The sequence below is a fragment of the Mauremys reevesii genome, linkage group 26 (genome assembly GCF_016161935.1).
Source record: "Mauremys reevesii isolate NIE-2019 linkage group 26, ASM1616193v1, whole genome shotgun sequence".
NCBI lineage: Eukaryota > Metazoa > Chordata > Testudines > Geoemydidae > Mauremys > Mauremys reevesii.
Window position 1 is genome coordinate 5,502,521 of NC_052648.1, and position 26,705 is coordinate 5,529,225.

Sequence of the window (26,705 nt, forward strand, 5' to 3'; positions counted from 1 at the left end):
TGTCACCTGAAAGTGAGAACAGGCATTCGCATGGCACTTTTGTAGCCGGCGTTGCAAGGTATTTACATGCCAGATATGCTAAACATTCATATGCCCCCTTTATGCTTCGGCCACCCTTCCAGAGGACATGCTTCTATGCTGATGATGCGCGTTAAAAAAATGCATTAATTAAATTTGTGACTGAACCCCTTGGGGGAGAATTGTATGTCTCCTGTTCTGTTTTACTTGCATTTCATGTTATAGCAGTCTCAGATGATGACCCAGCACATGTTCGTTTTAAAACACTTTCACAGCAGATTTCACAAAACACAAAGAAGGTACCAATGTGAGATTTCTAAAGATAGCTCCAGCAGTCAACCCAAAGTTTAAGAATCTCAAGTGCCATCCAAAATCTGAGAGGGATGAGGTGTAAACCATGATTTCAGAAGTCTTAAAAGAGCAACACTCTGATTCAGAAACTACAGACCCCAAACCACCAAAAATGAAAATCAACCTTCTGCTGGTGGCATCTGACTCGGATGATGAAAATGAACATGCATCAGTCTGCTCTGCTTTGGATTGTTATTGAGTGGAACCCGTCATCAGCATGGACGCATGTCCTCTGGAATGGTGGTTGGAGTATGCAGGGACATATGAATCTTTAGCATATCTGGCACATCAATATCTTGCGATGCCAGCTACAACAATGCTATGTGAACGCCTGTTATCACTTTCAGGTGACATTTTAAACAAGAAGCCGGCAGCATTAGCTCCTGCAAATTGTAACCAAACTTGTTTGCCTGAGTGATTGGCCGAACAAGAAGTATGAGTGGACTTGTAGGCTCTAAAATTTTACATTGTTTTATTTTTGAATGCAGTGATTTTTTGTACGTAATTCTACATTTGAAAGTTCAACTTTCATGATAAAGAGGTTGCACTACAGTACTTGTAGGAGATGAACTGAAAAATGCTATTTCTTTTTTTTGTTTACAGTGCAAATATTAGTAATCAAAAATAAATATCCAGTGAGCACGGCACACTTTGTATTCTGTGTTGTAATTGAAATCAATACATTTGAAAACGTAGAAAACATCCAAAAATATTTAAAGAAATAGTATTCTATTATTGTTGAACAGCGCGATTAATTGCGCGATTCATTCTTTGTAATCTCTTGACAGCCCTAGTTAGTAGCCTGAGGTTTGCTTGTATTTTCCCACTCCTGTGAGTGGGGCAGCACCTCTGCTTTTTGAATGCCTTGGGCTGGACACAAAGAGGCCTCCAGGGAATTCCTACTGACCCCTTTCTCCAGGAAAGCTTGTCCCTGCAGTTCAAGGGCTTTCCCCTACTTTTCCCTCCCCTCCCGCCATTCTCCCTAAACACACGCACACTTTCAAATCCCCAACACAACTTCACCTGAACATCTCTACTGACAAGACAGGCTGGGAAGAATGAGGGGAGGTATGACTCTTTAATAAATTATTAGCAAAATAAACAACAGCGTTAATATATATATTTTATATAGCACTGCATCTCCGCAGATCATATCAGCTTCTCCTCTGATTCCCATTTCGATGCTTGTGAAGATCCAAAGACATCTCTCTATCAAGGGAAGTTCTAATGGCGTGGTAGCTAAGCACCTAAAGACAGCTTCAGAAATAACTTCTTTTGCCAGCCATGGAGACACAGCTCGGAGTTAAATTACAGTCCGCGTTTCATTTCATCTTGCCTGTATCTACTTGCAGAGAAGATTAAACTAAAGTGATCCATTTCGCCACCTTAAAAATATTCCTTTGGCAGGTGGGGATACAAGCACAAGCTAACATTTTTAAACAGTCGCCTTTTTAGATTTAAACGTATGCAATTTTCAGAAGTCCGTGAGTCTTAACAATCATCACGTGGAGAAACAATTGGATGATTTGTACTTAGCAGAGATCGAATCCAAAGCAGAGTAAATGTAAATACAAAGCAAAGTCTGGCAGGGTCACTGCTCTTCCCTTGGCTGCGAGAGCTTCGTCAGGCATTATCTTTGTTGAAGAACTGTCCTGATTCCCAGCGTTTGGCCATGGCATTCTTGTGGCGAGTCACTCTGGTGCTTTCTAAAATCTAAAATTAAACACAAAATTATAGACTGATGCCTATGCACTGGCTTTTTATTTTTATAAGACTGTGTTTGTTCCTTAACCTTCTCTTCCTCCCACCCTCCCCCCAGAATCTCAGCCCTAACATTTTCAGCAGCACACACTGATCTGAATTGTCTTAAGTTCTGAGTGCCCAGTTTGACACATTTCTGTCTTGATTTCAGAAGAGTTGACCGTCCACAGCTCATGGAAAATGTGACTCGTGGTGACTCAAGTTGGGCACTTGAGAATTAAGTTGGAAGCTGCTTTTAAAAATCCCCAACATCAGGCCCTTACTGAGGAAGGCGGAGATAAGGTAGCCAGGCCTGCTCCCATTGAAATCGGTGGGAGTTTTGCTTTTGAAGCAGGCACATCTGCCAGACTGACCGGCTAGTTACACATTTCTACATCCACGGGGTTAATCACAATAATTTCCCACCCTGCTATTAACTGTTACTGCACAGGGCAGACGGACTGACAGCAAGTGAGGTCAGCATAATTGTGACTGTATCTATAAACCTCTGGACACTGTAGTGTCTAAGCTTTTCACACTCTAATGTATTTATCATCCCAACACCCTCTATGAGGCAGGGCAGTGCTATTATCCCTGTTTTACAGATGTGGAACGAAGGCAAAGTGACTTGACCAAGGACATGCAGGAAATCTGTGGCAGAAAGGAAATTGACTCTGAGTCTCACTTAATTATTTCCCTGCCATTGTGAGGGCCTCAGGCACTGACGCACCTCAGCTCCTCCTTCTCTGCTTGTGGCACGTACCAGTCTAATCTCCTGTAAGCTCTAATACTTTGGCCTCATTCCGATTGTTGGGTTAGTGTGCGGGTGTTGGTGTTGGCCTGTGATATACAGGAGTTTAGACAAGATGATCTAGTGGTCCACGCTGGCTTTAAACTCCATGACTCCCAAGTTGCAGGCTACTAACCACCGGACTGTCCTTCCTCTTCTTTTCCGGGAGCGTTCACTCTTGGATGTGTCTCTGTCAGCCCACTCCTCTCTCCCCTGAGGCCCCTCTCTCATCTTTCTTGCCTAAGTGCTGTGTTTAGTCAGCCCAATTCAGCTGTTTGAAGATGCTCTTTAGTAATCCATGAAGTTTGGAGAAGAATTTTCCATCCCCAGCAGAGACCAGCTCTCTGCAACATTCCAGCGTACGTCAGGCCTAAGCCACTGCATGGACAGGCAGCAAACACCTCAGGCCTGGTTCACTGCTGCCCAGCACCTTGTGCCATCTCTGACCAGAGCTGCCCAGAGGATTCAGGAGGCCTGGGGTCTTTGGCGGTGGGGGGCCCCCGACGCCAAATTGCTGCCGAAGACCCGCCCCGGGACCCACCGCCAATGTGCCGGAAGGATCCCCTGCCGCGGGTCTTTGGGGCACTTTGGCGGCGGGTCCCGGAGCGGAAGGACCCCCCACCACCGAATTGCTGATGGCTACCCAGAGCGGAAGAAGTGAAGGATCCTGCTCCAGGGGCCCCGAAAAAATCTTGTGGGGGCCCCTGCGGGGCCTGGGGCAAATTGCCCCTCTTGCCCCTGTCTCTGGTGGCCCTGTCTCTGGCACTAGTGGCCGACGGGTATAATCTGCTACCATTCCGGCTGAGCAGCCCTTTACATCCCTTTGGCACAGACGACAACAACAGCACAAGGTGCAGAGCAGCAGAGACTCAAGGCCCTGTCTGTTTCGGGTATATTTCAGTAACATTCCTTTTCCATCGGATGACGTGCCTTTGCGATGCGTGCCCATGAGGACCAAGAAATGAAAGCTCCCCACAGCCTGAGCTCACAAAACTAAACCTAGAGTTGGATTGAGACTCAGATCAGGACTTCCCAAAGTCGTTCAGAGACCCGGACTCGGCCAAGAAGGCTCTCGGCCTCTGGGGGCTGGATTCCCATTTGATGTTCGCCAATGCTAGAGGGTATTTGGATCGGGCCTATTTCTAATGAACTCACTACTAGTGTTAACCCACTGGAGTTTCCCTTCACCCTGCCTGGGGCTGGCTCCTAGCACAGTCTGACCTTGGAGTGAGAGACTGGCTAGAAAAAAAACTTCTATTCTATTCCTCTCACAATGGAATAACTTCCTCCATGCAAAGCCAGACAAAGCAGCTACACTGTGCAAGGAGAGGCTGTTAACCCTTTCCCTGCCCTTTGCATTCCACAGCCACACACGGAGGTGCCCTCACAGTTCTCTTTCCTGAAGTGCCTGTTGGAGCGGGACGTGACATTCGGAGGCCTGCTCAGTGATTGGAATCTTCCTGGCTAGAAGGGGCCGAGACGTGGTCTGGACCAAGTGGGTATTTGGGGGGAGGGAGGTGGGTCTGAGAAGACAGGGGAAATCCAGAGTCAAGGCTTATTAAGTGTCTGATCTATTTACCTCTGCGTTGACGTCATCGCTTGCTTCAATGCTCGCATACTGCAAGAGGGGGAAAAAAGGGTCAGACGAAAGGAGCACAGACCCCACCCACTGCCAGCCCTCCCAAAGTGGGTGGGGAGGAACAGGGCACAGGCACAGCTCCAGCCGCAGCGCTCGCTGGGTGCGGAGGGGAACCCACACCGCCACTGTGGCTAAGAGTGTGTCGACGCTGCCATCAGAGGCATGACGGCAGCATGGGTGGACGTAGCCAAGCTAGCTCTGATCTAGCTCTGATTTAGTTGGGGTTGGGCCTGCTTTGAGCAGGGGGTTGGACTAGATCCCTTCCTGAGGTCCCTTCCAACCCGGATATTCTTAGGGGGACCAGATACCAAGTGTGAAAAATCGGGACAGGAGGTGGGGGGTAATAGGATCCTCTATAAGAAAAAGCCCCAAATATCGAGACTGTCCCTATAAGATTGGGACAGCTGGTCACCCTAGATATTCTATGATTCTACCTAGCTCCAAGAACAATAGGTGTGACATGGCAGCATTGGTACAAGCCCGCCCAGCCCCTTGGGGATGTATTCAAGCGGCTAACCCAGGGTGCCACAGCTTCACTGCTATTGCTAGTGAAATCAAAGCTAGCGTGGGTAGGTCTCCGTGTGCAATCACCCCTCTGATTGTGACACAGACAGACCCTCAGGCAGCGCAGCTGCTGCACCCTCTAGCCAGCCTCCCTCCCTGCAGGATCTGGGCACCCGCAGGCCCAGGAAGTAGGCAGGTTTCACAGGCAGGGAGCTGAGCTGAGTCACACCCAGGGAATCCGCAGCAGAGCCTGGAACAGAACCCAGGTCACCGAAGCCCTGGCCTGGTGCCTTAACCTACAGCTTTTCCGACCATCCAAGTGGCAGGTGACATAGGGCAGCATGGGAGGCTCAGCCTCTCCTCTCACAGCCAGCACCACGCGCAACGGCGACAAAATTTCATGGCCTTTTATACCTGAGCAACTGCATGGCCATGCTTCCCACCCCCTGCCCACTGCTAGAACGTGCCTGTGATCCAGGCCGGCCCCGGGGCGCTCACCTTCCTGTCTTCTTTCAGCTTCAGCTGCTTCTTCTCGTCCCGCGGGGGCCCCGTGGGACCGTCATGGGCTGTTTCAGAGGCGTGTCTGCCCGTGTAGCCCTGATAGGGACTGGGCACGTTAGGTGGAGAGGCCGACCCCGGCGTCCCTGACTGGTGCGAGGCAGGGACAGAGACGGGGGATTCAGTCACCCAGTAGCTGTCAGCGATGCCCGAGGCGGCTTAAAGAGAAAGATACACGTGCAAAGGGAGCAGATACCGGGGGTGCGTTTTCAGAGGTCACTGGGCCCATAGGATATAAAAACCAGGAGCAAGGTCTCAGGAGTTTTCCTTTGGTCTGGGCCCAGAGTTCGGACCGCAGCTGAACACCCCCAGATTCCAGAGGAGTCCTGGGTGGACGTTCCTGCTCTGACCCATCCCTAATTCTATTAAGACCGTCCGCTACGCTTTCTCCACCCCAGCACAGCCTCCGCCCAGGCAATCAGGGCTGGATCCAAAGCCCACTGAAATCGACGGAAAGACTCTCAGGGACGTCAGATGGCTTTGGATCGAGCCGCTCTGTGCTGCAGGAGTGGAATCCCTGCCTAAGGAGGGTTAAGTGTAGTAGAGACACCAGGCGTTGTTTGCTAACAGGATCCTACTGGAGAGCTGAGCAAGTCCTTGCAGGGAGGAGTTTCTTTGCCCCCCTCCCCCCCCCGTTCTCAGGGATGTTTGCCCCAGAGGTGTGGAGGGGACGTGGCGTTTTTAACCTTTACTCTGTTTGTTTGCTCGCAGCTGGGCAGCTTGCAAGCCGTGACTGGATTCCTAGGGGTGTGGGAGGCTGACACGGGAGAGGAATGAGCAAACAGGGGAAGGTGCCCTGGCGTGGCATCTGCCTGAGTCAGACCAGGAGGCGCTTCTTGGGGAGATGCCTGTTCGCCGGAGATGGGGCTGGAGCCAGGAACTTTGGTTCTGGATTTGAATTCAAACGTGGGAAGCGGTGGGGTGGGATAGGGGAACAAGGATCTGGGGTCCCAGTTTGGGCCCAGAGCATAACCCCTTGTGAGCCCTTCTCTTAAGCTGCAGGCTCCTTGGATATCCATTGAGGGAAAAACTCCTCTCTGCTCAGGGGGCCAGCACCACCTGTGTGCACCATCTAAAGCCTAAAGGCCTGGTTCTCAGTTACTCCATTCCTGGGCTTAGGACAAGGATGGGAGGTGGGGGAAGGTGAGATAGGCTGGTTGTGCTCCCCCAATTCTGGGACTGTGCAGGGACCTGCCCAATGGTTCCCATGGTCCCCTAGGGGCCTTTGGAAGCACAGAATAGATCTTGGCCATGGCTCCACCTGCTACACTGGGAACTGGGCCAGCCGGGGAGGTCACCTGAGTGTGTTCGGGGGGCAAAAATCCTCCCGGGGCTGTTTCCACTCACCCTAAGGCCCCCTTATGCAGTCAGGGCAGATAAAAGGGGCCCTGCTGTTACCAAGAATCCCGGGGCATAAGGACATTGGTGGTGCATAGGACTCACGCTGGCCCTCTGCAGCGGGGTGAGTGTCACCCCAGGGGAGCGAAGCCCCATAGTTCTGTCTCTCTCGCCTCACCTGAACTCTGAGATGAAAGCTGAGGCCGGAAGCCCTTCTCCCAGGCAGAGCTGTCATTGCTGGCTGGAGAGAAGCTGTCAGTCAGCAGCCTGTGCCTCCGCTGCTCCTGCAGCTCCTGTTCCCTCTGCAGAGCATTCCGGATCTCCTCCTCGATCAGCCAAGACGTCTGGGGCTTGCACTTCTTCAGGGTGTACTGGTCCTCCTGGGCGCCCGCTGGCTCCAGCATCTTTTCCTTTCCGAGCAGGCCCTGTGTCCCCTGGTCACTCACAAAGGAGATCTTGGGTTTCCAGAACGGAGTGGCAAAGTATTCCTTGTGCACCTTGACCCTCTCCTCCGGACTCGGTGTGGAATCTGCCCTCTCTGTAGTGCTGGGGCACCTCGCCCCGAAGGAATCCTCATCCACCAATTTGCTGCAGCTGCCAGACGGCTGATTGCATGACAGCAGCTCATCCGCCATGCTTCTCTTATTGGTGTTCAGCGTAGAATATGGCTGATAAACCTGGAAGCTTATTAGATTCACGTTGTGGTTAGGGACTCTCTTTCCATCCGTGGTGCTCTCCGTGGGGCCGAAGCTGCCATCCATGGCTTGCTGTACTGCAAATTTGCCGTTCAGGGGCCCCGTTAGATCCTCTGATTTCTTTGCAAACGCTGTTTTGTGTGGGGCCGGGAAGGCATCCTCCTGCTCGAACACTTTCTTGCGCTCACCCAGTTCCTGCTGCGTCCCCTTATCATACATCCCCAGTAGCCTCCCTTCCTTCTTCAGATCTTCTTCCCGCTTGGTTTCCTGCTCGATCTCCCTCTGGACGTAGAAGGAAACACGGCCTTTGTCTTTCACTTTCCTGGAGGAAAATAGAGATGTGGAGAGGAGGGGCTTGGTCTGGATTTCCACCAGCTCGTTGCTGCTGCTCTGTCTCTGGATCCCTCTCTCTTTCCGTAGGCTTTCCTCCCTCTCCATTGCCAAGCGGATTTCCCGTTCAATGGGCGTCTCATTCCTGGCCTTCAGCTCTTTGGCGGGATCCTGGTTGCTGGCTTTGAAATCCAGCTGAGTGTCGAAGACCTCATTGGACATGCTTCCATCGCTAATGTAACCTGCGCTGGACTCATTGGACATTTCACCCAAGCCGGAGTCCAGGTCATCTCTGGAAGATGCTTTGGTCAAGCTGGCCATTCTCCCGTTGGGATCTTCCCTTTCTATACCAGCCTTTTTGGGAGCATACAGCTCCTCAGCCATGGGTGTCTTGTACACCACATCATACCCGTTGATCTCTCTCTGGCTGGGTGCATTGGCATCGTCATAGTCCATAAACATCTTCACCACAGCCTCAGCGCTGTGCCACTCTCCCTCACAGGTGTTCTGAGTTGATTCTGGCTTTGGAGACATAACTTGCTGCCTTGGGCTGAAGAGGAGGCGCGGGTTAGTCTTTTCCAGCGTGAGGAACTGTTGCCGGGCAGCGGCAAAGTTGATCTGCTCCCTGTCTATGTTTTCAGGGTCGACGGGCGTCCTCACTTGCGCTGGGGAAGGGCTATCAAAGCAAAGGGCAAAGCTGGTGGCATAGCCTCCTCCCTGCTTAGCCTCATGCCTACCAGCTGAGCCTGTGCTTAGAGAATCCAGCTCCTCCACGGAGTTCCGCTTCTCAGCCATGGTGGAGCTTCTCCTCACCACCTGGCTTTGGATGACCTCCTTCCTCTCCTCTTCGAGCTCTTTTGCTTTCTCAGGAGAGATGTCCAAATGGGTGAGCGGGTAATTCAGCTCTTCTTCATCATCCGAGTACAGCTTGGATGGCTTCCTCTCCTCTTTATAAGCCCTGACATCATACAACATCCCCGACTTCACGAGCTCTAGTTTGGACTCTCTGTCTGGAGGTGGAGTCCAGAGATCCCTTCCAGCAGCCAGGGAATTTGTTGCTAATTCAGAGCTGTCTTCTGGCAGATAGCTGGGTCTCCAGTCGTGGCCATTTTCAGCCGTCCGGTTGCCCTGGCTGTAGGGAGCAAACATGTCATCGCTGCTCTCGGCTCTCAGTTCTGCAGACGAGCTGCCTTGGTGAGTGTTGCATTCAGGAGTTGTGTGAGGGATATGGAAGATCAGGTTTCTGGTGACTCTGTCCATTTCCTGGGGCGATTCCTCAGTCAACTCTTCAGAAGCGTCTTCCTGGACTCTGAGCTGCAGTTCACCTATGGGGTTAATTGCGGGTTCCTCATACACCTGAAGGCCTTCCGCATGAAAGACGTTTTGCTGTCCCTAAAGCGGGAGAGAAGTCACATGTTAGAGAGAAACACAAGGAGCAGAAGTCACAAATGAGTATGAAAATGCTGCTCATTCTCCTGACACCAGTGTTCCATTCTGATCCCAGAGTTACTCCTCTGCTGATCAGCAGCTGATGTCCAGGGCCATGCAGGTCAGCTTCCTAGTGGAGGCAAAATCAGCAATGCAGAATATGGATCTATTCTAAGCGTAACTTGTCTTATTTACACATATACAGCAGTTCCCAAACAGAGGTGGTCAAAGAGCATGCAGGGGAATCCTCCAGGAATCTCAACCCAACACTAATGTCTGCTTCCCTGGGAGCAACTCTGCATCAAGAATTGCCTAAAATCAGAGTCCACAGCAGGCAGCAAATTCTTGTGCTGCTCTCACAGCCCCTTCTCGCCTGAAGCTGCCCCTACACAAAAACCTTGCATAAGCCAAAACTAACAACAACAGTACATATCTTCTTAAGACTCAAAACTTGCTCGCACACTCAGAACTTGGAACAGCGGCACCTGGTGACAGCTGCCATAACCCACATAATGCTGTGGAAGGTATTTTGGGGCACCATATGATGAAAACATACTGAGGAAGTGGCTGGTGTGTATGTAGCATCACTGCCTTCTACTGGAGAGAATCAGGACTGCTCAACTATGTGTCATAGGCTCTACATTGCTGGCACAAGGGATTCTCCTTTAGCTCAGTGCTACAGACCTGTGTGTCTGGAGCAGGAGGATCTGCGTTCTACTGCTGTAAAGTTATCTGTGGCTGTGGTGCTTAGCACAATGATTATGTTAGCCCATGGGTGTGTTATGAACACAGGATGTTCAGAAATCATAAAATCATAGACTCATAGACTTTAAGGTCAGAAGGGACCATTATGATCATCTAGTCTGACCTCCTGCACAACGCAGGCCACAGAATCCCACCAGGGGAGGGGATCGTATTTAGAGAAGACCTAGGCAGGGAAAGACAACCAAGCTCAGACAGCAAAGGGGAATGAAACTGTGGATGGAAAAAGCACGTCATTTAGCGTTCACATTTTATAGCTCTCGCTGATTTCCCCCTCTCGAGCCAGGGAAAGATAAGTGCCAGCAACTAGGATATATATTTGAAATGATCGAAAGGGTGCGGCTCATAAACACAGTTCAACGGCTCATAAAATGCAGTGAACTTTAACCCAAGTATCGTGCAAAACAGAAATAGATTCCAGCCCTTGACCTTGGCTTTTATGCCGTCTCATGCCAATTGTTCATTATGAAACCTGCTGAAGGTGGCGACAGCAGCAGGAGAGTCTATGCTGATCCTCCGATGACTGTAGAGCAGTTACCTCCCTTGTCGTTGCAGGAGCTATATTGCATCCTGGCTCGGTTAGTGGAGCACAGAGGTCTCAGGGATGGGGTGCTCCATAGATATCTACGCAGTGCGTTCATTTATGTACTGGGGCATGGCTGGGATTCCAATGTATCTATGTAACAAGCCTTGCCTCGCACGTTAGCAGGAATCGAACCGTTCAGCACCAAAACCAGAGTTCTCCATTTGAGCTAAAGGGGACGCTCCATCCAGGGGTAGTAAGTAGCCAGCTGTTATAGTAGCTGGGGACACTAGAAGGAGACAGGATTACATGTATCAAGTAAAACCCTGATCCAGTGCCCACTGAAGTTAATAGAAATAGCTTCAGGAGGTTTTGCATCAGGCTCAAAGTAAGTATATTGCACCTTGAACATAAGAAGAACGTAAGAGCGGCCATACGGGGTCACCTAGGGTGACCAGACAGCAAGTGTGAAAAATCGAGACGGGGGGTGGGGGGGTAATAGACATCTATACAAGAAAAAGCCCCAAATATTGGGACTCTCCCTATAAAATCAGGACATCTGGTCACCCTAGGGTCACCCCAAAGGTCCATCTAACCCAGTATCCTGTCTGCAGACAGTGGCCAGTGCCAGGTGCCCCAGAGGGAATGAACAGAACAGGGAATCATCCAGTGATCCATCCCCTGTCACCCATTCCCAGCTTCTGGCAAACAGAGGCTAGGGACACCATCCCTGCCCATCCTGGCTAATCGCCATTGAAGGACCTGTCCTCCATGAATTATCTAGTTCTTTATTGAACCCTGTTATAGTCTTGGCCTTCACAACATCTCTTCACAACCTTGACTAAAGGTTCATGGGCTCGTGACGCAGTAGCGTAGCTGGGGGGGGGGGCAGCGGCCGCTCCCCCACCGAGCACAAGTGGCGCCTTTTTAATTTTACTCACCCAGGAGCAAAAAAAAAGGCGCCACCCACTGTGGCGCTTTTACTGATGGGGGCGGCGCTCCGGGTCTTCGGCGGCACTTCAGCGGCGGGCCCTTCACTAGCTCTGAGTGTCTTCGGCGGCACTGAAGCTTCATCGCCGAAGTACCACGAAAGACCCGCGGAGAGAGTGAAGGTCCCGCCGCTGAAGTACCGCCACAGACCCGCGGAGCGAGTGAAGGTCCCGCCGCCAAAGTACCGCCAAAGAGCCACGGAGCGAGTGAAGGTCCCGCCGCCGAAGTACCACCAAAGAGCCACGGAGCGAGTGAAGGTCCCACCGCCAAAGTACCGCCAAAGAGCCGCGGAGCGAGTGAAGGTCCCGCCGCCGAAGTACCGCCACAGACCCGCGGAGCGAGTGAAGGTCCCGCCGCCGAAGTACCGCCAAAGACCCGCGGAGCGAGTGAAGGTCCCGCCGCCGAAGTACCGCCACAGACCCGCGGAGCGAGTGAAGGTCCCGCCGCCGAAGTACCGCCAAAGAGCCGCGGAGCGAGTGAAGGTCCCGCCACCGAAGTACCGCCAAAGACCCGCGGAACAAGTGAAGGTCCCGCCACCGAAGTACTGCCGAAGATCCGGAGCGCCACCCCATCAGTAAAAGCGCCGCAGCGGGTGGCACCTTTTTTTTTCTCACTCCCCCTGTTCCCTCCACCTGGCTACGCCCCTGTCTTGACACCATCAGAGACCCTTAGGATCACCTAGTGTGACCAGCTGTATAACCCAAGCCAGAGAAACTCACCCAGCAACTCCTGGAAAGATACCCTGTCTTGATATAAAGACTTCAAGCGCTGGAGGATCCCCCAGCGCCGTAGGTCAGTTGTTTCAATGATTAATGCCCCTCACTTTTAAATATTTCCACTTATTTCTGGCCTGCAGCTTCAGCTTTCAGCCACTGAATCCTGTAATGCCTTGTACAGCTCAATGAAAGGGCTGCTCTGATGCGGCCGCATCTCTCCCAGCTGTGACGTCGCTGCGGTCAGTAATATGGTGTCACCTGCTAAGGCTAGCCATTGCATGGGGTTTAAACGCGTCAGGCATGAAGAAGCAACAAGCCTCATGTTTGAGTTATGTGAGGAAGGGCTCTGCCAGCCACTAGAGAACTTTGCACAGCCGTTCCTCCCGGGAGCTGAGTGCTTTACAAATACAGCTGGAGGTTAGGTAAATATTATGACACCCCATTTTATAGTGGGGGAAATAGACTGACAGATTAGCGCAAGATACTAGGGTATGGAATGGAACCCAGGAAGGCTCATCTCTTGCTCTAACCACTAGACCCCACTCTCCTCCCAGAGCTGAGTCCCGCTCCTAATCACTACCCCCCATTCCCTTCCCTGAACGAGAACCCAGGAGTCCTGACTCTCAGTCCCCTACTCTAACTATAACACCCCCTCTCTGGCAATGGTAGCTGCAGCCCTTCCTACTGCGTGACTGGTGCAGGACATCTGCTCCGAGCAGAAGACTCCCTGGAGCTATTTCAGACGCGTTCGGAAGCCATTTCTGCAGAGCTTCTGGGAAGCCCCTGCCCCCAGGTGAAAGGGTCAAATTCAACACCTGGAGAAAGCTGGGGCAATGCACTGGCACTGAAGCCACCTCTGCTTCTAGCAGGTCTGAATGGCTCCCACAGGCTTTTCACTGCACGGACACTGACCTGCTCATAGAGTCCCTCGGTCAGCAGGTGTAAGGTGATTGACTCCAGGGATGGATTGGACCCGTGCACTGGGAACCGAAATCCAATGGAGCTGCAGTTCCCAAGAGTTTATGCTCCGCTGAATTCTTATATGACTCTCTCATTTCATACCGGTGGGTAATTATCCTTCTTTTATAGCTCCTGACTCCACGGAGATTGGAAACGTTATCACCCACCTGCAGCTTATCTCCTGTCCAGGGGTCAGAAGTCCCTGCTGGGAGTGGCTTTGCCGTTGTGGAATGTGGGTGGGTGTCAGCACTGGACACGTCATTGTACGCGCCACATTCCTCCGACGGCCCTGCCACGGAGTGAGCAGCCAACTGGAGCAGGCACCTGGAGCGGGAATGTTTTCCAAAGCCCAGAGCCTCAGCGGGAAGTGTGTGGGAGTCAGGCGCTTCAATCCCTTTGAGGATCGGCACCTCAGGGGGTAAAGTCCTGTTGAAAGTCAATGGGACTCCAAAGTGGGCCTTGAAAACATTCCCCACTGTTGCAATGCAGTGTCGGATGGGAAAGGACCCGAGGGACTAGTGATTTGAGGTGCTCAGCGTTAGACACATTAAAGGAGCCCGATTACCAGACAGCACTCAGCAGATCAGGCCCCTGTAAGGTGTCTGAAGTTGGGCACCCGGAGTCCCGAATCACTTTTGGAAATCTTGGTCCGGGGGCAGCGTGGCCAAGGGGGTGAGACATGGGAGGGGCAGGCAGGAAATATGCTCTGCCCATTTCTACCACAGACCTGCTGGCTGCGCACAAGTCACGTCCCAGCTGAGTGCCTCAGTCTCCCCATCTGTAAAATGGGGATAATGCGACTTAACCACCTTTCTGAAGTGCTGCGAGGTCGATGAAGGGAAGCCTCAACAAAGAGCATGAGAGTTTTATGCTGCTTCTGGCTCCCTGCTTCTGGCTTTTGTGCAGTGGGGTGGGCAGGCAGAAAGTATGTCCCTGTATGATCCCCCACCCAGGATTCACGCACAGCTCCCCATGTGTCACACCTGCACGGGATCCACACATGCAGCACTCTGTGCTTTCTCCTGGCCTGCACCCTCTGCAACCCCTGAATGAATGGCCAGGTTCCTAAACTCCCTGCCCCACTCCCAGGAGCCCAGGAATGGCGCATGAGAAGAAGCGCTAACCCTTGGATGGATATTCATGATCCTCCAAGGAAGGCCCATGCCCACTGCCATTGTCTTTGGAAGCAACAGGGCTCTTTGCTAGTCCTGCCAGATTTCTCAATTACAGAGGGAGGAACATTGTGAGGGGAACTGCTCAAGCAGAGGATTGGGGGAAGGGGGCTGAGGGAGGGATATGGGATATATGCTTACAGTAAGAGACAGCGGCACCAGGACTCCTGGGTTCTATTCTCGGCTCTTCCTATGAGAAGAGGGGAGGAGAGGGGACAGACAGCGAAGGGGAGTTTGGTGATGCTAAGAGTGGGATTCCCCAGCAGATGGTGGGATTCCCCAAGGAAGGTCCCCCCAACATCCTGGGGATTCCTGCAGTGGTCACTGGGTAGCATTGTGGCTCCAAACAGGCCTGGAAGAGGAGTCTCTCTGGAGAGCACTAAAGCAGGTGGCCAGGGATGGGAAGGTTTGGGGCAAGCCTCTGCTAGTTGGGGGGTTCACTGCCCTGGAGTTTGGGGGGCAGAATGAGCGAAGCACTGGCAGCCTAGGCGAGGGGGAGGGAGGGGATGAGAGACCACGGACAGGAGTCCACAGACCAGATCATATTCCCTGCAGTGGGAGAATTTGGTACAGCCAAGAGGGAGGGAATCCTTGCCTAGCCGTGACCCTGCTGTCTGGAGAAATGCTCATCTGCTGGCCAGGGCAGAGTCACACCGTGCCACACAGCGCATGGGTGCTGGGCAAAACCAGGGTGTCAATCCCAGTGCAGCTGGAGCCAGCCCCCACCACTGCATGCCCAGTGACTCAGCCCTTGCAGCTCCACAGGGGTGCTGGGGCACAGCAGGATGGGCAGAGGTGGGTGTAGCTGTGAGTCATGGAACAGTTAGGAGCATTAGACGTCGTGGCTTCTCATATTTAAAGGGCCTCCCTGTCACAGGGCCAGTTTCTCTTACAGCACATTCCTCGCCAGGGCGCTGGGATGGGCCGTCCCAACGTGCCCCGTGCCCGTCGCTCCAGGCCGCGCCGGCCCCAGGACACCCGGTCCCCATCGCTCCGGGCCGCGCCGGCCCCAGGACACCCGGTCCCCATCGCTCCGGGCCGCGCCGGCCCCAGGACGCCCGGTGCCCGTCGCTCCGGGCCGCGCCGGCCCCAGGACGCCCGGTGCCCGTCGCTCCGGGCCGCGCCGGCCCCAGGACGCCCGGTGCCCGTCGCTCCGGGCTGCGCCGGCCCCCCCACACTCAGCCCACAGCAGCCCCCACTCTCTGTAATAATTTCCTCAGCAATGTATTGTTGCCAGCAACATGGACAAGAAAAGCAAGACCTGAATTGCTGCTTCCCAAGCCTGGGAGAGAAACCAAGGAGGCAGTGGGGCAAAACCCAACCCTGCACCTTACTGCCCCCTTCTCCTGCCCTCCAGCTCCTGGTCGGTAGAACGACTGCAAGGAGAGGCCAGAAGTAGCCCCGTCTCCTCGTTCCTGGGGCGGGGGGGGGCCTGCTTCACAAACACAACTGGCTTGGTTCTTGCTCCTTTTATGCGTGAACACTGACCAAAACATACACACAGAGCACCCACAGGCATCTGGACACAGCCACTCACACCCACAGGTGCACACACACAGAGACACAAACATGCATAAACACACACAGACCCGTTTGCACACACGTGAGCATGTTCACACACACTGGACTGGTGGACAGACGACGCACGCAGTCCAGTGTTAGCGTTTGCGTCTCCTGGCTACAAGCGCTATGGCAGAGTTAGGCTGCATTACTAGTAGCAGTAGAAAGTTATACAGAAGCTGCAAAGTCTTCTGAGGGCCCACCCCGATCCAGCCCTCCCACCCCACCCAGAGCACAATGCACGTACTGTCAAATGGACCCTCCAGCACGGGCGTTCCAGTTCCCCATGGAGACCTCTCAGGGGGCATCCGGCTGGGCTGGTGTTTGTGAGCGAGCGTGTTTTTGAACTACGCACGTATGGGTTGGGGGCAGGGTGGGGTGACACTGCCGGAGCTGCCAGGAGCCCACGGGCTGCCTTGCCCTGATAAGCTCCTGGCCCCAAGTCAGTGGAGGAATTCCAAGAATTGGCCTGGGCTCGCTGGTGGAGGCAAACGGTTGCTGAACCCGAGGCTAGTGCCCTGCCCCCTCCCCCAGCGTGCACCTCATCGTGATGACCTGCACTTTGCAGCACCCTGGAACTATCAGGCAGTTGCGTTACTGCAGGGATTCACCGAGCGGGAGCCAGGGCCACAGGCCCGGCCCTTCTCCCGCAGGCCTCGCATTGGCTGCGTCGAGAGGTGGCTTTCGAGCCTTTGTCCTGCAGCCTGGAATGCACTGAGCTGTCTGCTGGGCAAACTCCTCCCAGCCCTGTCAGAGACACGGGCGCCAAGATTTATGCCATCCCTGACCATCCATCACCTTCTCTGTCAGCAGCAAACTAGCCCCTCTTAGATCCCGACCCTAGCAAAGCCCGAGATCTGAACCATCCTGGCATTCGAGGGAAATCTTGTGGCTAAAATACTTTCCCTACCTCTGCCACAGGTTTGCCTTGTGACTTTGGGTTAGTCCCCGCCCCTCTCTGGGCCTCAGTTTCCCCATCTGTATAAAAGGGAAGATGACGCTCACCCATCGCACAAGTAGGGTTGTGAGCGTGAGTTCATCAGTGCGGTGCAGCGCATTGCCCAAACCAAGCGCCACATTCTCTATTACCCAGCAGCCCCTGGGTGCCACTGCCCAGCCAAGCGCCACATTCTCTATTACCCAGCAGCCCCTGGGGCCACTGCCCAGCCAAGTGCCACATTCTCTATTACCCAGCAGCCCCTGGGTGCCACTGCCCAAACCAAGCGCCACATTCTCTATTACCCAGCAGCCCCTGGGGCCACTGCCCAGCCAAGTGCCACATTCTCTATTACCCAGCAGCCCCTGGGTGCCACTGCCCAGCCAAGTGCCACATTCTCTATTACCCAGCAGCCTCTGGGGCCATTGCCCAGCCAACTGCCACATTCTCTATTACCCAGCAGCCTCTGGGGCCACTGCCCAGCCAAACGCCACATTCTCTATTACCCAGCAGCCCCTGGGGCCACTGCCCAGCCAAGTGCCACATTCTCTATTACCCAGCAGCCCCTGGGTGCCACTGCCCAGCCAACCGCCACATTCTCTATTACCCAGCAGCCCCTGGGTGCCACTGCCCAGCCAAGTGCCACATTCTCTATTACCCAGCAGCCTCTGGGGCCATTGCCCAGCCAAGCGCCACATTCTCTATTACCCAGCAGCCCCTGGGTGCCACTGCCCAGCCAAGTGCCACATTCTCTATTACCCAGCAGCCTCTGGGGCCATTGCCCAGCCAAGCGCCACATTCTCTATTACCCAGCAGCCCCTGGGTGCCACTGCCCAGCCAAGCGCCACATTCTCTATTACCCAGCAGCCCCTATGGCCACGGTCCAACCAAGTGCTACATTCTCTCTATGTAAAGTGCTTGGAGCTTCGCCGGCACCGGCACCGGAGAAGGACAATGGTTGTTTGGATCCAAAGCTGGATCTGGAATTTGCCACCTGCACCCTTGTAACTGTCACCTGTGCAATATAAATTGCCCAAGGGCTGGGAGATCATACAGCTCATTGCCACATCAGCCGGTGCGTGGGAGATGCTGGATGAGTGACTGTCAAGTGGAGATGCCAGAACAAAGCCCCAACACCTGAGCGTGGTAGTCAGAGCTCTTTGCCTGTGGCTTATTGCTGAGGAGGAAGCAAATTCCTGGAAAGGGCAGGACTATGCCCGAGAGCCCTTGAAGGGTACCAAACTGGCCTTCCCTAGCAAACACTTCAGGAGGAGGTGGGTTCAGGCACAAGCACTGTCCTGTTTACATTAAGGGCACCTCCCCCCGGCCAGGATTCCTCCCGTCCCAGCTGTGTATTCTGTCTGATAACCCAAGTGTTTGCTCTTGCATAGCTGAGATGGGAGCTAGCCCCTGAACACTCAGCTCAACAGCTGCAAAGCCTCCTGGGAGAGGGCTTATCCCTCGGGAGTCTCTCACTGGCTGCCTTGGTGCTCCCAGCCCAGGCCAGCCTGGGGACCTTGGGAATCAAACTCTGGCCTCTCTTGCCTCCCCCTAGGATGTTGCACTAACTCGGAAGCCTCCCCCGGGACTGGCGCTGTCACCAATCGCCCTGCTCTGCCAAGGACCAGGTGGCCGGAGGTGCTTCTGGGCAGCTCGTACTAAACCGCAGCAACAAATCACGTCTCCTGGAGGCAAGACCTGCAAGGGGAAAGGGGAAGTCAGACTAAGGGGAAAGGCCTCCCCTTTCCACGGGCAGGCTGATGCTCGTTCTCTGCAGAGGACCCCCGTGCATCCTCCATCTAACGAGCCAGCGGCAGGGGCAGGAGCGGGGGGTGTTCTCTGGCATCCCTTGAGTTCCCGGGTTGGGGGAAAGCCTCATGAAGCTCACAGCGCCCCCTTCTGGAAGTGCCATCTAGCGTGGGCAGCACCCCATGCCGCCTGCCACTTGAAAGTGGCACCAGACAAAAGTGCCTCCTGATACATAGCGCTGCTGCCTGATCGTGCCGTCCAGGGCCCCCTCCTGACAACGGCATGCTGCTTCGACCCCTTTAAGGCCAGCCCCACCACTGTGCTTCTCCCTGGCCAGAGAAGCCCCACGTTCCAATGCCCCCGGGTGGCTTGGTGTTTCTTAGCAGCTGATCCGTGGTAGTTCTGTGGCCTCTTCTGTTGCTTTATAATTATGATTATTATTATTACTTAGTATTTTTATTACTCTGGCACCTAAGAGCCCCAGTCCGAGCCCAGGCGCCAGGCGCTGCACAAAACACCGAACAAAAATCCCGGCCCTGTTTTGATTTCCTGCCCCATTTGGAAGCTGAACAAGAGAGGGGAAAACCCACTCCCCACGGGGGCATCGCAGAGGAAAGGGAAAACAGCAAGTTCAGACCAGTGCCGGGCACACCTCATCCTCTGCCAGGCCCTGGCCTCTCCCCCAGCCAGGCCAGGGAGACGCTGCTGAGCATCAACGTGGCGTCTCAGCAGAGAGACAGGGCCAAAGCTCTTCTCAGTGTGTGTAAATGAGAGCGACTGGGCACGAGAGAGCGACACCGCGATGCCCCCTCCCCAGCCAACCCCCCCCCCCATCACTTCCTACAATGTGCCCAGAGCCCCCGGCACTGCAGCCGGCGTCAGATTTAGGCATCGCTCCCAGGCTAGGATCCCCGCTCACAGCAGAATCCAGCCTCTCCTTTTCATTTTAAAGCATTTTGCCTGGGAGAAACAATGCCGAAACCCTAGATCAGGGCTTGTTTACTAAGCTGTAGTTGAAAAATCCCAGGTGTTTTGGGCAGGCTCACGCCCTCTGACTGACCAGCTCTGCTGTGAGCCCGGTGAAAAAACACTCCCCCCTCCCAGGCCTCACCCAGCTCGGGCAGGGTTTTTTTAGTGAGTGTCGCTCTTGTTTTTCCCTGGGGCTTTTCCTGTCTACCTGGCCAGTGCATCTGAGTTGAGAGAGCTGTCCAGAGCGGTCACAATGGAGCACTCTGGGATAGCGCCCGGAAGCCAATACCGTCGAATTGCGTCCGCACTACCCCAAATTCGACCCGGTGATGTCGATTTCAGCGCTAATCCCCTCGTCGGGGAGGAGTACAGAAATGGATTTCAGGAGCCCTTTAAGTCGACAGAAATGGCTTCGTCATGTGGACAGGTGCAGGTTAAATCCATCTAACACTGCTAAATTAGACCTAAACCCATAGTGTAGACCAGGGCTTAGGCTCCAGTGTGCAGAAGCAGATGTGTTCTGGGCAGGGAGCATGGGGTCTCGTTCCCCATGGATCTGAAACAAAGTCCACTGTCTGTTAACATGGGTAAGAAAGATACCGCACCCTCAGGACGAGGGTGTGTCTAGTTCAAAATCAGGCGCTGGGATTTCTTGTACCCCTTAGCAGGTGTCACCGATGTTCTGGGTCTCAGAGCCCTGGGGCGTGTCAGAGAACGCTGCTAGTGGCTGCTGGAGATTTCAGACAGCTTTAAGGAGAGCGCAGCTACCTAACGCAGCAGGTGAGTGCAGGCAGAGGACTCCTCCCAGCTGCTGAGTGTTTCACAGAAGGGCAGACAGAAGATACCTGGTGTGTGGCTGAATACAGCAGGTGAATGCGGGTGGAAGGTCTCTGCCGCCCTGGTGAGCGCGCCAGTGGAATCTGGGTAGAACACACCTGCAGCAGGTAAGGCCAGGAAGGACGCACACACCCATTATGCTGCAGTGCTCCAGAGAGGCGATTTAGGCTCTCACGTCCCTCTGATGTGAGTGGCATGTTGATGTTCGCATAGTCCTGATCCCAGCAGGGCTCCCTGCACGGGAGGTGCTCCTGCACGGACAACCAGCTCTCCTCTTACACCAGCAGCTTCCAGGGGAGCGGTGAACTAACCAGTCTGTCTGGTGACAGCCAGGGTCACTTGGTGGTAACAACAGCTGATATGGAATGTAGCCAAGCACTGGGCCAGCACTGAAATCCTGATTTCCAGTCCCCTGCTTAACCTGCTAGAGAACTCTTGCCAAGAATGGAACCCAGGAGTCCTGGCTCCCAGTCTGAACCCCGTAGGGTACACTCCTTCCCAGAGATGGGAATAGAAAACACAGGCATTCTGGCTTCAGTTTCCCCCCTTTTCTAATCACTAACCCAGGGGTCGGCAACCTTTCAGAAGTGGCGTGCCAAGTCTTCATTTATTCACTCTGATTTAAGGTTTAATGTCCCAATCATACATTTTAACGTTTTTAGAAGGTCTCATTCTATAAGTCTGTAATATATAACTAAACTATTGTTGTATGTAAAGGAAATAAGGTTTTTTAAATGTTTAAAAAGCTTCATTTAAAATTAAATTCAAGTGCAGAGCCCCCCGGACTGGTGGCCAGGACCCTGGCAGTGTGAGTGCCACTGAAAATCAGCTCGCATGCTGCCTTCGGCACACGTGCCACAGGTTGCCTATCCGTGCACTAAACTCTACACTGTACTTAAGGCATGAACAGAACCCAGGAGTCCGGATCCCCAGACTAACCCTAGGGCACACTCCAGCCCAGGGATGGAAAGGCTGTAGGACCCAGGAGTCCTGGCTCACAGTTCCTGCTCCCCCCTGCTCTAATCACTAGGTCACACAGCCTCCTCTTAGCACCGGGGGTGAAGAGTCACATGAAGAAACAGCCTAGGAATGGATCACCATTGTGCTTACCTGTGCCCTGGGCTCCAGGGCGGCACAGAGGACCTGCCACGGCGGGGTGTATTTAAACATCTTCTCTCGCCCCTGGAATCACAGCTTGTGCCAGGAAGGCTGCCCCGTGGCACGCAACGCCGGGTCCTAGGTGAAAGAGCCGAAGTCCAGGGCAGACCCTCGGCCGTCAGTCTGATTGTGATGAGGCTCCCAGCCTTTGCAGGTTGCTGCGATCCATCAGCGCGTAGAACTGATTGGAGCAGAAAGAGAAAGGGGATTTAGTCTGTTTACACCCGGCTGGGGAGCGACCAGTTATTCTGGAGCCGATCCCAGCTGGCAAGCGCTCCTCCTTCCACTTCCTCTCTAGGCGCTGCAGGGAGCTGGCTGCACCCTCTTAAGCAAGAGCCGCATGACACTCAGCAGGAATGGGGAAGGCAGGGGTGGGTCATGGCGGGGGGAGAGGAAAAGCCAGGTGAACCTCATGGTTGCCTGCTCCCCTCCCTTGTGCTTCTGAGCTCCCATCCAGCCCTCTGAGCCGCTGCCATCCGGTTGGGCGTCCCCACCACTGTGCCTGCTTTAGGTTGTGTGTGTATGTGTGTGTGTGTCTCTTTCGCACACACACACTCCCTTGGGCTCACTCAACTCCCTGGGAAACCTGGACCCCACATTGTCATCTCCAAAGGCAGCAGGCAGGTGGCACTAATGCCACCGCATCCCCTCTGTCCCGAGAACGATCAGAAAGGAGCGAGTGTCCCTGGGAGAGGTGAACGGGCTGCAGGGGGTGGGCAGGACAGGGAAACAGAGGGAAGAGCTGGGCCTGCCTCATCTGGATGCCCCGGGGTCAGGGCACAACGGGCTCCAGGCATCAGCGTCACTTACACCTGTTTCTTGGGCATGGTTCTGTGGCGGGCCATGTGCCCTGTGAGCCCGCAGGCCCCTGGAAGGATGGACTGACAGCTGGGCTCCCACGCGGCTGCGTAGAACAGGGACCCGGCTGGCTCTCACATGCCTAGATCCTGGGGAGGGTTTAGGCCTCATGTGCTTTAATGGGGTGTCTGTGCAGAGGAACACCCAGCTGGCTTTTTGGCGAAGGTGCGGCACAGTTTCTGATCCGTCCCCTGTACAGGGATAGACTAACAGGGCTTTCCCAGCCCTCAGTGGTGTGATCCTATGAGCCACACTCACACACGTGCTTGATGTGCGTCTGCCAACACGTATGACGCCTGAGTGTGTGAGAGACAGGCTGAAGTTGTCTGCTTACACAGCTTTCCCTGCCTCCTGCACATGCCTGCGTCATGTGTGCCCCTATGACACACAGAGTTGGATCTGGTTCCAGGTTCAGGGATAGAAATTTACGAGAAAGCCCCCAGAATTCCTGGGCCACTGGGATCCAATGATCTGAAACACCTGGTGGCCCGGAGGCCTGGACTGTCTGACATTCCTACTGATCAGATCTAATTTACCTTAATGTCACTTCCTCAATAGCAGAGAGATCCAGCGGCATCTGGAAATTAACCCTTTGGGCTGTTGGTCAGATCCGAGGTGCGTTGGCAGAGCAGGACATGAGGAGCCCAGGACAATGGGGTGAGGGTGGGGGGTGAAGGTCAGGAGGATTGAGGGAGCTCTAGGGAGCGTCTGACCCTAGCTGAGAGGAGCCTTTACTCCTGGGTTCAGGGTCCAGACAGCAGGCCGAGCCCGGCTCAGTACAAGGTCTGTGCTGGACCCGTGGCTGTTTGCAGCCTTGCTGGCGCGGAGCAAACCCCTGAGATTGCACCACTGACCTTTGCTCTGTGTGTGTTGAGTTACAGGAAATGCAAAGGCCTCTCGAAAGGGGACGCAAAGTGAAACGGAAAGTGCTGGAGAGTGCTGGGGTGTTCTTACCCCGCCAGGGTCTGGGTGGGTCACTGGCAGGCCAGCTAGCCTGAGAGTGCCTAGGACCCCACGGGTTGGGGAGCCGGCTAGAGAAGCCCTGCTCTAGGCCGGGAGCCATTTGGAGGAGAAGGGTCCATAGCTGGCCAAAGGATGGACAGGGGCCAGAGACGGGCTATTGCCAGCTTCTGGCGTTCAAAAACCGAGAGTCTGGCCTGCCCCCAAAATCACGAGATTGGCTTTAAAATCATACAATTTTAAAGCAGTAATAAATGTGGGGGTTCCTTTTCTTTGCCTTCTGTGCTCTCTGAACCGCTGTGTGTGTGTGTGTGTGTGTGTGTGTGTGTGTGTCAGGGGTCACGGTTCTGCAGGCTGGAGAGCTAGGAATGGACATCTGTTCCAATGCAAGTGGAGAATCTCCCATAATCCCAGGACTCCAGGAGCTGGGGCTGCAAGGAAAACATCCCAGCGTTGCGGGACTCCTTAGAAAATCGCAGGAGCTGGCACCACCGGGTGTGTCCAGAGGCTGCTGAAACAGGGGCACAATTCAGGGCAGCCCCAAGGCAGCTGTCGCCTGTGCCAGCAGTTGCAGCACCTGATTTAGGGTGGGACCAGTGTGGAGCTGGCGGCGCCGTGCCACGTCTGGCCCGAGGGAAAAGAGATCGGGGCAGCCGCCAGGATGCTTTTTGTTGCACCAGAAGTGTCTGTGTGAGCCTTGTGGCCAGGGGCTGGTGGGCGGATCTGTAGCTGCCGCCGGAGGAAAGGGGTAGCCATGCATGTGTGGGTCAATGTAGCTCCCCCAGGGAAGGAGGCACCTCAGTGATTTGTTACCCTGACAAGGCTCAGGGCAGGGACTCGGGGACGAAGCTGCCCCAGGCTGGAAATCTGGCTGGATCCTGCAGTCCTTGCTCAGGCATAGGTGCCGTCGCCTCCCACAGAGGAGAGCAGGAAACCAGGCCCCTTTGGGGAAGGTTTCTGCTGCTGCGGGTATCGAGCTGGGCTGGAAATCCCAGGAGATCAGCCCATCGGGGAGTTCCAGCCGCCCAGGGCGAGAAGGGAATAGAGCTGAACTGAGCGTGGCAATCGCTCTCCCGGGCTGTTCACACGGGACTCCTGCACCTAGAAACGGGCCGGGGTTTAGTTGAGCTGTTTTTTCCCCTCAAGATAAACCCAGACTCGGTAACACCGAAGAGGCCTTGTCTGTCATCCCTGTCACAACGTGGTCCCCGGAGGGGCTTTTCCGGCCTCACCCCCCCCCACCCCGGCTCTCCTTCCCGTCTACCACGTTTCATTGTATTCTTCCAGCAGGTCCCAGCCTGTAGTGGGGGTTACATCGCGTGACAGGGCCCAGCCGGCTTCCCCGCGTGCTTCTAGCACAGGGCACAGTCCAGACGGCATCTGCTTCTGCCTGCTTCATCCTGTCAGTTTGTGTTCAGCTGTAGCCCTGCTCGGTTCATTGACACGCTCGGTCAGCTGCCTGGCCTCCCGTTAGAGCCTAATGAATAGACGCTGGTGCGGGTGGGCACTGTCTGAGCTCCTGGTTCAGTACACTTGTCTGTCCCGGTCCCCTGGCCTCAACGTGCTGCAGAGGGGCAGTTGCATTAGCCCATCCTGTAACTGGGGAAACCGAGGCACAGAGCGGGGCAGTGCGTGTCCAAGGTCACCCGGATTGGCAGCGCTGTGCCCCACCCACTAGGCCGCTGGGGCTTGTGCAGTGCTCTGGGGATGGCTCTGGGATCGCCGATATCAGGGCTGGCCCCTGCCACCAGCCACATTGCTTTCCGGCTAGCCAGGGGCCCTCTTTGGTGCCAGTGGGGGCAGGGGACAGCTCTGGCTTTTGAACCCCCCTGAATTTTCAGAATTGGGTTTGGCTTCAGCCCGTTCTGGGGACAAGGGGCCATTTGCAAAAGGTGGAACTGGATTTGGGGTTCAGGCCCCCCCCAACTTGGGTTTGGATTTGGGCCACTGGGAAAGTCACCCGCAGAGTTTGGGGCGAGGGGCTGGTCTGGGGTTGGCTCCAGGCGCCTCCCTGCTTAGCGAGGGTGGGGCAGCTCCCTTCCCACAGGGCTCCTCCTTCAGTCCTGGCAGCGCAGCGGCTCCTGCTGGCAGGGATCAGCCTGTGCGAGGAGGCGGGCGAGCTCACCGGGCTGCTCATCCCGCCAGCTCAGCCCAATCCCATGGGGGTGCTGAGCGCCCTGCCGGTGCCCAGCTCCCTGCAGGATCAGGCTCCACGACAGCTCCCTTCTGCAGTTCCTGGTGCATCTGGGGAACTCCAGCTCTGTCCGGACACTGCAGGAGCCCAGCAGAACTAGCCAAGGACGGAGGCTTCTCCTTCCATGCTGGGGCAGAGGGGCTCTGGCAACGCCCTGCAACCAAGACAGGAGCCAGGTCTCCTGGGCCGGGAGGTGGCAGAAGCCAAATGGAAGCTCCCCACATACTTCTGCCTGCCCCCCCATCCCCGCCCCTGCGAGCCAGGAGCAGCCCAGCAGGATGGACACACCGGATCTTAAACCATTTCAGAGCAGCAATAGCCAGACGGATCCCACGCCCCACCCTGCTGCACCGGATAGTCACTCACCTGCTGCAGGGGAGCATCTCTGGGGATTCCCATGGGGGGCAGGGGGTCCGGCACCTCCAGGATCACGGCCCTGCGGCCCTCAGTCCGCAGCTGCAGGACTCGGCAGGCCTGAGGTTCTGGACCATCTGTCGGCGAAAGCCGGGCTTTACCGGGATTTGCAGGCAACAATAGCTGATGGCTGGGCACAGGCCCAGGAGCTGACAGTGGAAATGCCAGCCCGGGTGCTGTAGGGAAAGGCGGACAATGGGGCAGAGGGGTGCTGACACTGAGGCCACGGGAATGTTGCTGATCAAAGGAAGAGCTTTAGCATCGACAACCCCCTCCCCCCCCGGCTGCAACAAACAAATCATCAGGATAAAAAGGGGATGCAGGAAAGTTCTGCACCAGGACAGGAAGAGCCAGAGCCCGGCACATCCTCCTTCACCCCGAGCCCCCAAGAGAAGGGAAGAGCAGGAGAAGCTGGACAGGACGCCCCAGCCTAGGTCACCCAAGGAAAATGTAATGTGTGTCATGAAGTCCCTAGTGTGTAGGTGGCACCATTGCCCTCAACTGGACAGAATCAGGGCTGCTTAACTCTTGGTGTGTGTCATACACCCTATACTG

At 54.8% G+C, this 26,705-nt stretch overlaps 1 protein-coding gene across 4 annotated transcripts; it reads right to left on the reverse strand.

Annotated features, from left to right (window-relative positions):
- Window positions 1-1,437: 1,437 nt before the first annotated feature.
- Window positions 1,438-26,197, reverse strand: LOC120391874 (mitotic spindle positioning). 4 transcript variants are annotated; one of them, XM_039516098.1, is made up of 6 exons: window positions 26,103-26,197; window positions 21,677-21,905; window positions 7,117-9,355; window positions 5,541-5,758; window positions 4,479-4,517; window positions 1,438-2,082 (listed from the first exon to the last, which is right to left on the reverse strand). In XM_039516098.1, the coding sequence occupies exons 2-6, from the start codon at window positions 21,734-21,736 to the stop codon at window positions 1,993-1,995; spliced, it is 2,646 nt and encodes an 881-aa protein (XP_039372032.1). In that variant the 5' UTR covers window positions 21,737-21,905; window positions 26,103-26,197; the 3' UTR covers window positions 1,438-1,992. The 4 variants fall into 4 exon arrangements, with proteins under 4 accessions (XP_039372032.1, XP_039372030.1, XP_039372031.1 ...); XM_039516096.1 differs by lacking the exon at window positions 26,103-26,197 and adding an exon at window positions 23,119-23,353; XM_039516097.1 differs by lacking the exon at window positions 26,103-26,197 and having other exon boundaries at window positions 21,677-21,922.
- Between the last annotated feature and the right edge of the window lie 508 nt (window positions 26,198-26,705).